The following is a 15,148-nucleotide window of genomic DNA, read 5'->3' as shown; positions in this document are numbered from 1 at the left end:
TAAATATAGTAAACATAAAATGAAAATTTTTAGAATTTAAATCATAAATGGCACAATGACTAGTTCACATTATAAAATTAAAATAAAGTATTAAAATATTGCAATTTTTTACAGTTAAAACCCCAGAAAGACAGCATTAGGACACTATTATATTAATACAAAAATGTTTAAATTATATCATAACAAACAAAAAATTAATTAACAAGAAAAAATAATATATCTATATATATTTTAAATACAATTTTTATAACTAAATATATCATTTAATTTATATTTAAAATTTATATATTTTTATCTCCAAAAGATTAATATAAGTTTACAATTAATAAATTGTTATCACAATTTATGAAAGTTCATTGAAACATCATATAAAATAGTTAGACAGTATTATAACTATTACAATGTATGTATTTAAATATTGCACAGTAAGCACTGTTCACTTCAGACAAATGAAAAATTATATATGTACAATACTTCATATTTAAACAATAACAATTATTATGAGCAAAAATGTGCCAAAAAAAAGAGAAATAAACAATAAACATAAAGACATAAGATTGATAGTTTTAATTTTAATGATTTAAAATAATATTACTCATAAATAGTTAGTAAAATTTGTAAGTAATTGGGCATATATTTTGGTTGTGATAGAGTACTACAATTAACAATGAACAACATAACAATATTAATATTAAACATTTTCATTTAAAGTAAAATTAAAAAAGAGCAAGTATCTCAATCAGATTTGAAATGGAAAAAAGTTGCACCTTTAGTGACTTCAACTATATTATATAATATTAAATAGGCAATATGAATCGTAATTTTATTATTATTATTTTTTTTTTAATACCCAATTGATCAAACCGAATCAAATAGTAATATCTTTACTGTGTATAACTGTAGGTTCATCTTTACAAAATGTACCTGATCTAGAACCTATAGTGGGATGTCCATTTGGCAACAATTTTGTTTTAGGAATAATAGTTTGTCTTTTAACCCCATTCATAATTTTCTCATTCGGAGTTTTTTTAATACTTGCATTATTTTGTACAGGTTTTCTAGTTTTGGGTGTTTGTTTTATTGCAATGGATGACGTACGATTGCTAGATGGTAGAGGATCAGTTTTAGGTAACATAGTTCTAGGTTTTGGTTTAGGAGTAGACAGAGATAATTCAGATGATGTTTTAGTTTTTAAGCCACTGTCTATTCGATTGGTAGACAACCTGGAACTTGCAAGAGTACTCCTAACACTAGGCGATGAAATTAGAGATGTCGATGATGACATAATGCGACGGCCACGAGGTAAATCTTTATGAACAGACAACATCTTTGGAGGTATAGGTGTAGTCGGTTGTGGTTTCGGTTCCATATACCGTGATTTTACCTAAAATTGTTTTTAAATTATTATAAAATGTTGTATAGATAATTTAATAAACTGAAAAATACTAAATAACTAATTTTTTTCATACCTCAGCAAATTTTCCAGGAGTTTTAACTTTTGTTAAGGGAGTGTTTTCAACAGCAGGTTTTAGTTTAACTTTAATTTCCGGTGTTTTATTTAACGTTCTAGTACTAGCCGTCATTTTTTTAACAGGGCTTGATGTTATCAAAGTTCCATTTGCTGCTAATTCTATTCCAGGTAAGCCCAACTCAAATGCAATTCTTTTAGCAAGGGTTTCGGACATACGATAATCATTTGGAAGACTACCCATTGCTTGTCTTTCTCTACCATTCCTGAAGTCAGAAGCTAAACCTTTGACAATTAACTCCATAATAGCATTCACCAAAATTTCCCCTTGTGTATGCTAAAAATGTACAATATACAATATTATAAAAAAATATACTTTTTTAATTAATTGACTATTGAAAAGCTTTTCAAAATAATGTATAAGATATGCAATAAATGATAATTAATATTTTTAAATATTATTACTATCTTACCTCTTTACCATGTCAAAATAGTAAATTCGTGAACAATTTAAATAGTTGGCCTATCTTACATTTAAATATCAAAGAACAAAGTTGAATTAATTATTTACTTTTAAGCAAGAATAATCAATAACTTATCAATTTTAAGACCAATATAAAATATGATTTTTCTAAACTGTACATTTTATAACACTAATGAGCAGGGCTAGGATTTGTATACAACAGCATGTTTTTTTACTATCTCCGAATGGAGTTCTAGTGAGTAATGTAAACAATTTATACTAATCTGATGAAAATGGTACTATTTTTATTTTGCATATTTTTTAATACATTAAGCTTTATGCATATTTTGTATGATCATATTTATTGTATTTGGGCCCGCAATAATTTAACCGATCGTAGTATATAACTTGGTATTTTTGTTAAACATAAATTATATTTGCTGCTCAAGGCAGCTGACTCTTTAAATGTGCTATTTCTAAATCACATTAACATGTTTAGCCTAAGGAATTCATAACTTATGAGCTTATAAGAACGGAATACACTACAGTTGATAAAATGATAGCCCATATATAAAAAAAAAATTTTAAAAGCTCCAAACCGAATACTTTAAATACGTGAAATGTTTCCAAATTTACCTTTACCTCCAAAACCAGTGTGCAACGTGGTTGACTGCAGTATCGTATTATGTAGATAATATCAATTCAATTAATTCTATGATCTTAGAATTAGAAGACGAATCAGATTTGATAAATAAAGCTAAAGAATCGTTTGAAAGTCAAAATTTAAAAACTGATTTAGCATATATTAAAAGTAATTTTTGCTTTTAATCCCAAGTCATAACTAAACTACAAAACCAGAATTTAATACTTTATCAAAGTCTACAGATTATAATAAATGCTAGGGATTGATTTTTTGAGTGTAACGGAAGAGTTGCAGATAAAGTTAAAAATAATTATTCTCGGTTTTACAAAAAAATATAGGATTTAAAACTCTACAATCAATAAATAAAATATTAAATGTCAAATCGGCCGAGGGCAATTTCACTCGTAATTTAACACCTTAGGACAAATTTCTTTATTTAAGTATACGCCAAATCCATCATGTGACGTTGAACGAAGCTACAGCCAATACAAATCAATACTACGATCCAAAAGCCAATCATTAATATTCGAAAAATTAAAAATTATGTCGTCGTAGCATGTAAGATACGCATTTCCATTATTGAAAGTGAATTATAAATTGTATTTCTAAAATAATGATTGATACACATGCATGCAAAAAATAAATAAATAATTTTCAATTTTCAATCTCAATTATGATACACAAAGACAATCAGCCAATCACTGTAGTATTTCAATAAATTAATTTTTTTTTTTGTACATATATTTGTGTGTCTATCTTAAATGCATATTTTTGCATATTTTGGTAAATAAAATGCATACTTTACAACTTTTTATGGCATAAAAATCCTAGCCCTGCTAATGAGATAATGACAGACAAAAATATATTATAAAAGATACAAATATCTGACAAGTCTGACATATTTTATTATTTAATATTTAATCAATGGTAAAAAACTATTTAAAAATATAACTATCAATTATCTAAATTATGCTTAGTTATTTTAACTGTCAAATTAATGTTTAAATGGTTCAACTGAGTTTTTAAAATAATTAACTTGTAATTTTACCCAAAAATTATTTGATGATGATTTGTTCAAGTGATCATAAGCTTGTCGTATTTGATTTCTATTTGCACAATTACAAGACGCCAACAAATGTGTAGCAAAGCTATCAGCAAATAAGTTTTCACTTTCAAGAATTTGTTTAAAACTATCAAGAAATACATTATATTATACAATTTATATTTAACATATTTATGATTTATTATAGCCAACTTACTATTTTGAAGTTATAGTAGGATAAAAATGTTTTGCCAAATATTTTATTACACTATTTGAAAGGTCTGTAGTTAAGTCTATTACTTCTTTAGTCCATTCATCATTTGGTAAAGATTTTTTTATCTTTTCACAGCCTTCGGTTACACTCAATACATCATTTAGATCCTATGCAAATAAAAAACAAATTAACATGATAAATACAAAATAAAGTTGTTGTATTGTAGTCAACAAAAACTGCAATTTATTAAAATTATAAATTTAAGAGACAACTATAACAGTCAAGAGTTACAATTTTGCTAACCAAACTACATAATATAAATATATTACATCAATATGTGCAACTTTATGTCTGAAACATTTGATTTTCAAATCTTGTGGCAATGAAACAAAGTGGTGTGTTGGCCAGACCACTGAAAAATTGTCATTTATCCATACTATACACGACAAATAAAGATCATCGAGTCCATAAGCAACACTTAAAGTCAAGCACTCAAGAATACCAACAGTACAACGGTCGCAAACCTAATAACATTAATTGTAAATTAAACGTTAACACTAAAAGCTACTAAATAATATTAACCTCTTTAAAAAAATGACAATATTCTGCTGCTAAGTATAACATTATGTTATCTTTTAATCCTTCAAGACATAACATATCAGCCAATTTGGATAGTTCAGCCACATTTTTAATCTCAGAGAAATCGCACTCACCACTATAGATGTATCGTAAGGTTAAATGAACGGTATTGTAAGAAAAGCTAAAATTAAAAAAAAATACATCAATGTATAAAAATTAAGTCAAACAGATTTTTATGTCTTACCCTTTCAAATATAAAACATTCCCAGCACTTTGAACCCATCCACCACTAAACATGGCAGCAAAATATTGGCATCTTGAAGTTAACACACATTTATGGGCTTTAATTCGTCTTCCATTAACATCAATAGTTGTATCTGCACCAATTTCTTCTAAAAACATACGAAGTAAATCTTGTCCAAGACCCGTTTTAATTTCTTCTCTTCTGTCAAGAGCATGAGGTGGTTTGGAGAGTAATATACGTTCCACTTCAATACTTTTTAAATATGGAAACATTCTTTTTAAACATCTACCTAACTCTGTGTTTTTTAAATCTCGTCTCAAAGATTCAGATTTTGACTCACTCTTATTTAAACTACTGATAATTTCTTGAGAAGGCGCTTTGTCCATATCAGATAGACGGACAAAAGAATCAACTAAACCAATTCCACTGTCTTTTGCACCATTTACAGTAATTGTTACATTACATTCTAAAGTATCAAATGAATCTGAAGGTTTATTGAAGTCTTTTGATCCCGTTTCTATATGACTCTGAGTCATCCTGGCATCAAAGTGATTTTCTTCGGATAAATTTACACTATGAGTTCTATGGTGAGTTTTATGAACAACTGTACTGTCAACATTCCAAGAATTTCTTTGAGACTTAAGTCTAGAGCTCTGAGGTAATGATCTTCGTTTGACTGGGGTAGGTGAATCATTTTCAATAAACATAAATACACTTTGTTTCTTACATGAATCAGAAATGTCAGCAGAAGAGTTGTCTACAGTTGATGTCATTCGACTTGGAGGAGGAGTTACTGTGTTTTCACAATCATTAATTTTGGCACAAGCCTCTTCACTATGCATTCGAACAAACCGATCTGCAAGTGTTTGGGGCTTACGATGTTTAATACCTTTAGATGATGACTCACTAGATTCAGAATCTTCGTTAAAATCAATGAACATAGAGAATATTTTTTCTTTACTATTAGCGATTGTACTAGAATCTAAAGACTTAGTGAGATTTTCAAAACGTTTAGGTTTACTCTTTGGTTTACCTTGATTAAAATCAATAAAAAATGAGCTTGAGTTCTTTCGTTCACTATTTTCTTCAGTGATAGATGATTTTTCTACGTCGACGTCAGGAATATATGCGTTAGCTGATATAACAGGTGAACATTCCATATATTTTCTAGATAAACGTGGACTTCTATTATCTTTTATTGGTGTTGCTTCTAAAGGAACAAATTCAAGCTTATTAGAAACAATAGGCTTTTCTTCCAAACCAAATACTTCATCTTCATTTAGAGAATCAGGAGAATTCATTCCTTTGGTATTCTCTAAAATTTCAAGATGTAAACTAAGAGTACTATCGGATTCACCAGAACTTTTCAGCTTTTCTAAATGTTGGTTATTTGAACTGTTTTGACTATTGTTATCTTTACAAATGAATGTAATATTGTCACTAACTGTACTTAATGCACTAGGTGTAACATCAGTACAATGTTTCAAATTAGTACATATAGTACTTTCAGTCGATGTTACAATACTATCAAAATTATTTGAATAACTAAGTACGTCATTTCTAATATTTTCCTCGGGTTTGAAATCAATTTGATTATAGGACTCATAATATCCAGAGTTTTCTTTTTTACTGGTATCAATATCAAATTTAAATATGTTATTATCTTGCCCATCATTATTTGAAGCTTTTAATACATTGTCTTCTTCGTTGCCACAGTTATTGTGATTATCTGACTGTGGTAATAATGTAATTGTATCAAATTGAGATAGTGTATGTGTTGATGGTAATACATCTAAATCAATGTCATTATTATTTATATATATTTTGCTATTTGATAGAGTTGAATTAGATGAACTACTTAGTTGTTCTGAATGAAAAGGAGATCTACTAATTCCATTGACGACGGTAAATGTCTTATAATCATTTGAAGTTTCGGGTTCAAAAGATTCACTATTTAAAACTCTTTCTGTTTGACATTCACCATCATCATCTATTATTATATTTTCATTTATTACAGTAAATGTCTGGAAATTATTTGATTCACTTTTTAATGGATCTAGATCCTTTGTACTAATACTATCCTCAAAATTATTAAATTTACAAAAAGTGTCTCCAGTTTCATTCTTTTTTTTAATTATAGTAAAAGTTTCAAAACTGTGTGGCGATAAGACATCTAAATCATCATCAGTTTCTTGAATCATTTCATTAGTGTTATCATTGAATAAAATATTTTCTTCATTTAAACTCTTGTTAATCAAACTATCAACCCTTGATAAATTTGGTTCACAGCATTTGGTATTACTCTTGACAATTCCAATAGCTGTTGGGATTGTTTTATTTTTTGGACCATGAATTGATGAATCTAATGTATTGTTGCATCCAATTGCAAGTTCTAGATTTGAAAAACTATTTATGTCAACATTTGGTGTTTTTATAAAATCATGTTGAAACTCACAGCTAAGATTGTTTACTATTCTAACTTTGTTCCCAGCGTCTGATCCATCAATTTTAAAATTTAATGAAGATTTATCATCTATATAACTGTCTTTATTAGTAAACACATTTGACTCTTTACAAGAACTACTTGATTGAGATTTAATTTGGCGAGATTCAACTGAATTAGTTGATTTAATGTCCATGCTGCCAAATGATGAATTATTAATATTCGCCTGGTTCAAAATGACTGATTCTATACCATCATATGCACACTGTTCAAAATCGCTGAACTCACTTGAAGAAAGATCATCATACTGTGCTAGTGAATAATATAATGGATTTATATCACACAAGATTCGTTTAGGTTCATATAAATCAATAGATGGACGTTTCTTTATTTTTGGATGATCAACATTAAATGATTTAATCAATTCTTTTTCTAGTGCAGTAACATCGTTCTCAGAATAAACACACCTACAAAATAAATAATTGATTACAAAATAAATCAGTCTTGAATAAACATTTAGTATAAACAAATGATATTTATAAAAAGCAAATTGAGTGTAAACATTGTAATTCTTAAAAAGGTGTGAATTTGCTTTCCCATTGTCCTCAACCATAAGTAATAAATTATTATTATATCCAGTAGGCAGTATTTTACAATATGTAGATTGAAGAGTATTTAGTTTTGTATATACAAATATTTATTCATTTTTAGTATTTTTTAAATGTATTTTTTAAAAGCAAAGAAAATTGTATTTGTAATAAAAATACATCAAGTTACTTTATTAGGTACCAAACCAGTTTTAGTAGTTTTAATAAAATTGAACTTAACAAAATTGAATTATACATATGAAAAATTATAATTTAGTATACTTTTTATAATAATAATAAATGGTTATTAAATTAATTGCAAACGTCTACCAATAAATAGGTACATTACTTATATTTATGTTAGTAATAGTTAGATAATAAATAAATCCAAAGTTAATTTAGAAGGATATCCAAGGTCTCATACATCAAATTCCATTATTAATTTAGAATATGGGAAATAATAAAATTAATTCACTTTAATGAGTAAGAACAATTTATAATTTAAAGGTGAAAGGTGAAAGTACAAAATCATGCAAAGGGGTACATGCGATATTTTTCGCAAAAGCGACATTTATACAGCCTATATCTTACCTAGGTTTTAAAATAGCTGTTTAACTATCTATATAAATATCGCTTGCACCCTTTTGAGATGAGATAAATTCTTGATTTTAAGTCTCTAGATTTCTGAAATAATTGATTATGAATCAATAAAGTAACTTTTGATTTTATAATTTAATAACAAAATAATTTCTTAAACATTATTTAGTGTCTCAAATAAATTGTATTAACTATACCTATTTTTTTTAATAACAAATTTAGATACACTTTTAATTTCTGAATTATTTATACATAAATACTCAATAGCAAACACGCATGGAATTTACATGCATGCCTAACTATTTTAAATTCAAATTGATGTAGAACTTTTATTTTATAATATTACAGATGGGTTCTTGAATTTTTCAAATCCTCAAACACATTGAAGTTAAAATAATTCAACAGTTTTAAAATTCAAGAAAAAATTCAAGTTTGAACTCATATTTAAACATCTCAAACAATTGGAATAGTGTGATAAATTAATACATTTTTCAGAAAAATTATAGTTAATGTAATTTTAGAGGATACTGTCATATTTGTGGACACCTGTAAGTATAGACATAGTGTAACTATTACTTAGAAACAGATTCTTGAATTCAATTGTTTGATAACAGATACCTAAAAGATAAAATATTTAATAATTTTAGTTGATTTGTCAATTTAAACTAACTTGAAATACTTTCAAATTCTTTTAAAGTAGAAAAACTTAAATAGTTCTTGAAATAAATAATAATTGGCAAAAAAGTTTTAAGTTATTTAAATACAAATTAACTGTAGGTAATTGAGACAATTTATTGAATCATTATTTAAAAAATCTAATTTCAGTCATATTTTGAAAATTATATCTAATCACGCCATTGATTAAATATATAATCAATGATCACGGGCAAAATGCATTACCACACCTTTAATGCACCTACACAAATTGCATATTAATCCATAATAACCTACGTAATAATTTACATTTATAAACTTAATCCTCATTGTTTAAATTATTGTAAAACTTTAATAACTTTTGAACTAAAGTATTTGCACCAGAATGAAATATTAACCGAAATGTTTTAATTTATTGAAATAGTGAAATCGGGTATTTTAATGGATGATAAATAAAATTAATGTACAGGTAAATTTTGATTTACTGAAAACCTAACTAAAAATAAATAAAATAATGAATTAAAAATATGAGGTTTAGATAAAAATTAAACATCCAATGCTTATTACTCACAACTTTCCTAACATATTGTTATTAATATATCACATATTATCATTACCTGAAGATAGAACTTTGACAAAGCTAATTTCTGGAGCATAAAAACATTTTTGGAAGAGAGAGTGATGATTAAATAAAACATGAATGTCTGAGTAAAAAGAAAAAGATAACAAGAAATCAACAGGTGTAAGTTAATTGTTTCTAATGAGAACTACAACTATGTGCTTCAGTGAAGATGAGCCAAGTGAAAGTTAAGTTATATCTTAGTCACCATGACAACTTGCATGTAATAAATGATAACACAACAACTACATTGCAGTTACCTATATTATGTTAATTTTAATGATTGATGGTTTATACTTTAAGTAGTATAACTACCTATTATTGATTATATTTTATGAAAAATTGCTAAAATTTGATGGTCTTAAAATATAGAACAATTCAGTCATCAGTAATTTACAGCATCAAACTGGTATGTGTTATGCATTGACAATTTACCACTAACCTGATAAAATCTGAAATGCGCTCTAATAAATGTATTGGCAAACTAGCAACATCAACTTTTTTAATAACTTCATAGTAAAATCGTGGACAGCGGCAGCGTAATATGCAAGTATGTGCACTAATAATAATTCCCTTTGATTTAATGTAAAAATCAAAACCGTCCTTATCCGATAATGATCTGCAACAAAATTATATTTGTATATTCTCGTAAACATAGTCAGTGATGAAAGTGCATTTTTATAAAAATATGTATGTAGTACTCACGAAAGAATATCTTGATGAAGCTTATAGTGATCAGCTTTCTTCTGTATCAAGCGTATCCTTTCAAACCACCCATTCACGGATTGATCAATATCCATCAGTCATCATTAACTGGACGAAAATTAAAAACATTGATTACACTGGCCAGTGTAAAAGTTGTAATAACATTCATCACTTACACAATACATTGATGGATATCTAGGAGCTATGAATGTCCAGGAAAACGTGCACACGACTTAAGACAACATTGCAGCAAAGTTCACATAGTTTTTTTTTTGCTAATTATTATTTTGTTTCTTTTAATAGATGTACGGTATACCTATGCCAAACGATACAATCAGAAACGCGATTTGAATTTTGAATTTGTAAGGCGCACCAGAATAAATTATATTATTATTGTTATTTGTGCCACCTCCACATCATAATATTATATATAGGTATGTGGTACATTAGGACCTACTATCGCACTATCGGTCGTCCCACGGTGTGAAAAAAAAAAATTATTATTATTATGTTGTTGTCCCCAGCTATTCGGCGGAACGCGAATTCTTTAAGCGGTCAGATCGCTCGAGACTTCTTGCAAATGCCCGTCTGACAATCGCCACCGCCAAAGTATAATATTCGAACATTATACATTTATACGATGACGTCCAAACAATTATTGTTATTAGTTATTACGAAGGCATACACCATACAATACACTACGGACTATAGATCAATACGTTATCACAGTCGCCAGTCGGGGAAGTCCGTTCCGTGTCGTCTGTCGTTATAGCCTGCTGCGAATAGTAATAATATTATCGTAGTTTCAAGTTTGTTCTTTATCAGTGAAACTGCGAAACAATAACAATACACTGGTGGCAAGTGACGTCCACAGGTGGCGCTAGCCAAACGTACACTGTCTGTCCATATCGTGATTACAATATTATAATATTTTTACATCATCGCGGATTTATCACGATCTATAAATACCATACACTAATACAGACCATACGCCTATACAGTATACACTACATAGAACATAGTACATACTATATAGACTATAGAGTTAAGGCACTTACTCGATATAATATTGTCTATATACGATGTATCGCGTGTTTGCTAGGGATATAGCTTGTGTTATTCGTTTATTACAATATATCATTAATTTATTCGGGAGTCGTGACTCACGAATATCGTAAGTTTTAACCGCGTAATATTATACACCTGTACTATGATCAATTATGATTTGCTCGATGCTCCCCACCCCCCAAGGTTAGGTTAGGTGCCTGACGCCTGTTATAATAATACGCGTTTAAGACAACAAACATAGTATTTCACTATAAAAAATATACCTACTCGATGATCACATATTAAATTATTATATTGTGTACATAGGTACCTGCTACGACATACCTAATTACAATTTTAAATTTAGTACCAAACCTACTCACAGCTTTAATATTTACTATAGCCTATAGGTGTCAGCCGTCGGGTTAGATCAGACCTGCAACCTACTGCACATAGATATTAGCTGTCTGTAGTTGTATAGGCGTATAGCACTATAGCAGAGAGAAACGTCGGCGACGGCCTCGCCTATAATATGACTATCGGCCATGCCTGATGCCTATGTATACTTTCAACTTTGAAACTAAACTAAATTTTTTAATAATAATTTGGTAACGTATCGTCGTAACTATGTTTTGTATTATTTTTCCATACCCCTAAGCTATATCATTTTTATTCATGTATTGCTTGAAATATTATTAGGTGTATAATACTATACGTAAATGTTTTAATTTTTTTATTCTATAACTTCACTTTTATTTTTACATACATGCATATCTCCATTTCACATACTAGTTGCAATACCAAGCTATATAGTATAAATGTAATATACATACATATGTATTCCCAATAGTCTTATAATTTGTTTAGGTAATATATTACATAGATAAAGAGTAAAGACTATTAAAGCATACATGATAAATTATATATAATTAATTAATTATTAATAATTAATTACACATACAAATATACAATTATAATGTAATTTAGTACCTAATAATATAGTATATTGGTATAATAGTATATCCATAATCCATATAATATATTGTTCAAACTTTAATGAGAATAAAATATAAATTAAAAGTGACAAATAACCATAAGATATTTTTTAAATTTACGATGAAATCGAAGTAATTTTATATAACTATAATTATGTAATAATACATTGTAATTAAATTCATATAACTATATATACGCATGTTTGATAAGGTATGCTAAATAGGTCAAAGTTCAAATTACCAATAATATTTGTACAACACAAAAATACTTAATGTTTTAATCATAATCCATTATAAATTTATGCGAAAGCTGTTTTTTTAAATTGGTTCGACCCAGTGCTGATCTGCAAAATTAGATCTACTCATAAAAAGGTTTTGATTTCATTCCGTGTCGCAGCAGATACGCACATCGCGTATTCCTATATATTTGTCTCTAAACACTATTTATATTTATTCTATTATAGGTATTGTCATTTTACTTATATTTTTAAGAACATTTCGGGAATGGAATGTTACAGAGTAAAATTCTGTGGGCTGCGACAATTTTGGGCCGTTCAAGTCATGAGGGGCCACTAATTGAAAATATGTTAAGACTTAAAAGTTGAAAAAATGGAGATGGAGACTAAATATTGGACTTCTTAAAAACATTTGAGTCAAGGGCCGCCAGTTTGTAAGTGGGCAGGTAAAGTACGGAAAACTCGATGGGCCGAATTTGTCCAATCCAGCCCAGCTGCTATTCCAACACAAGCTTTGCTTACCGGTGGTGCTGCAATATCGTACACATAAAGGTAATTTTGATGTTAACAAATTGCTAATGTTGCAATAAACTTATTATTATTATTAAAAGATTTGCAGCTGGCGTAATAGATACTATGTTCTATGACTAACTATACCCAACAACCACTTCGAAAAATAACAGAAGTAAATTAAGATTAAGAAGGTAAGTTAGTGTGTACAACTGTCTACACTAATTCACAATTCATACCACGCCACTGATCTACTGTATCTCACTATGGAACACGAATTAAGAAATACTATAGTATAGTAGATCTATTTATTGATAATATAGGTAGCATAATATGTCTTATGCCAATTTATCGAATCGACTATTCGACTATCCTAATCCCCGGATATAATTTTTGAAAACATAAATTTTGAATTCGTCATGAATTTAACTTGAAAAGAATTGTTCACTTTTTTTAAATTGAACTTTTAAACTTTTGACCGTCTGCAGCACCAACTAGATTCACTTTCCTACCAGAAAATATATTTAAATTGAAACTCTAATAATTTTTACTATTCCAAAATGCGATGACAAACACACATTGTCATTGTAGAATAAATACATGCATTTCTCCATTCAAAAATATACGCTGTGTATATCAAAATAGTGTAAATACAAAAAATAATATTTTTTTTCATAAACGTTGTCTTATAAAAACGACTTCCAATTATATAAAAAATAAATCCTAAAATGTTAATTGCATACATATTTTGATAAGATGAACATTTAAAAAAGTTACCCTGTTGGTATTTACTATTTATGAAATATAAATAAGGTACCTGGCCTATTTAATATTAAAACATAAGAACATTTCATATTTGTATTGTTCGTGATACATTTATATAAATGGACAGTCTAAAACATATAGCTAGTCTTTAGCTAAATACAACTATACACTAATAAATAGGTAGTCATACAAATATTTGACCCAAATAAATTTTATGTCGGATAATTATATATTTTAATATTTTATAAGTAAATTGTTACTTGCATAGCTGCATAAATATACTATTATAACTATATAAGCACAATACTGGACAATTTAAATTTCAAATAATATAGACAATTTACCACTATAATATGTATTAGGCATAATAGCTGGTATCCAATAATATTGAAGCAACGGTTCCACACGAGTCCGAGTCGTCTGAGGAAGAGCATGTCAATATAAAATATGTGCTCCGTAGGTACGAATTGAAATTATCGTTATTAAATAAATAGGTACCCCGTTAGACGCTAATACCTATCTAGATAATAGATTCAGATTTATAAAAACCTCATAGGCATATGCCATATACCTAGAGGCTATAGTATAGTATTATAGTCAATTTTTATAAGTTATTGTAAAATGTAAAGGCTAGTATACTATCTGAGTTATACTTTTTCATGATACCATTTTAAATTTTTGAATACAACTCAAATACTTTATTTCCAATGTTTTTTTTTTTAGGTAGGTACCAACTAATTTTTGTTCTGAATTAAACGCACACGCTACTCAACATAAATAGCAACTCATTAATACGAATAGTAATACACTTAAACACTATTAAACGTTTTAAAATAAATCACACGTGGCTAAAATAAACTATTTGATTGCTGGCTTTTTACCAGTTGGCAATTGATATTATAACATTGATTATATAAATACAACTAAATCTCTTATTAATTATTTTAAGTACTACCACTTATTGAATCTTAGTAAAATGTTTAAATATTACCTTACTAATTAGGTACCTAATAATATGTATTATACTAAGACACTGGCTTTTTTTCAGGTGTCCATAACTTTATAGTTAGTACCTTAGTTTATGTAGGTAAGTACCTACAACCTACTTTATTTATAAATTGTATAGGAATTCCAAAAAATACTTCGTTGTTGGTAAATAATATTTTAAGCACTCAGGACTATTAGGTACCTAGATAATAATAAATAAGTTGTACTTATATTATAATACAATTTCATATAATATTAGTGTTTTGCATACAATTATAACCAACACATAACTTATAAGTTAATACTCAATACCGTAGTAGGACGTAATACGCACTAAACGTATTAGTAAT

The 15,148-nt window shown here is 27.9% G+C and overlaps 1 protein-coding gene across 1 annotated transcript; it reads right to left on the bottom strand.

Moving 5' to 3' along the window:
- Positions 1–272: 272 nt before the first annotated feature.
- On the bottom strand, positions 273–11,115 carry LOC111028255. The gene is made up of 10 exons (XM_022306819.1): positions 10,435–11,115; positions 10,259–10,366; positions 9,996–10,172; positions 4,654–7,563; positions 4,413–4,590; positions 4,160–4,354; positions 3,834–3,997; positions 3,623–3,764; positions 1,470–1,805; positions 273–1,384 (listed from the first exon to the last, which is right to left on the bottom strand). Exons 2-10 carry the CDS (start codon positions 10,351–10,353, stop codon positions 869–871), a joined length of 4,713 nt encoding a protein of 1,570 aa, XP_022162511.1. The 5' UTR covers positions 10,354–10,366; positions 10,435–11,115; the 3' UTR covers positions 273–868.
- Between the last annotated feature and the right edge of the window lie 4,033 nt (positions 11,116–15,148).

This window comes from Myzus persicae, unplaced genomic scaffold (assembly GCF_001856785.1).
Source record: "Myzus persicae strain clone G006 unplaced genomic scaffold, MPER_G0061.0, whole genome shotgun sequence".
Lineage (NCBI taxonomy): Eukaryota > Metazoa > Arthropoda > Insecta > Hemiptera > Aphididae > Myzus > Myzus persicae.
The sequence above is the reverse complement of the archived record's forward strand: the minus strand, read 5'-3'. Positions and strand labels throughout refer to the sequence as shown.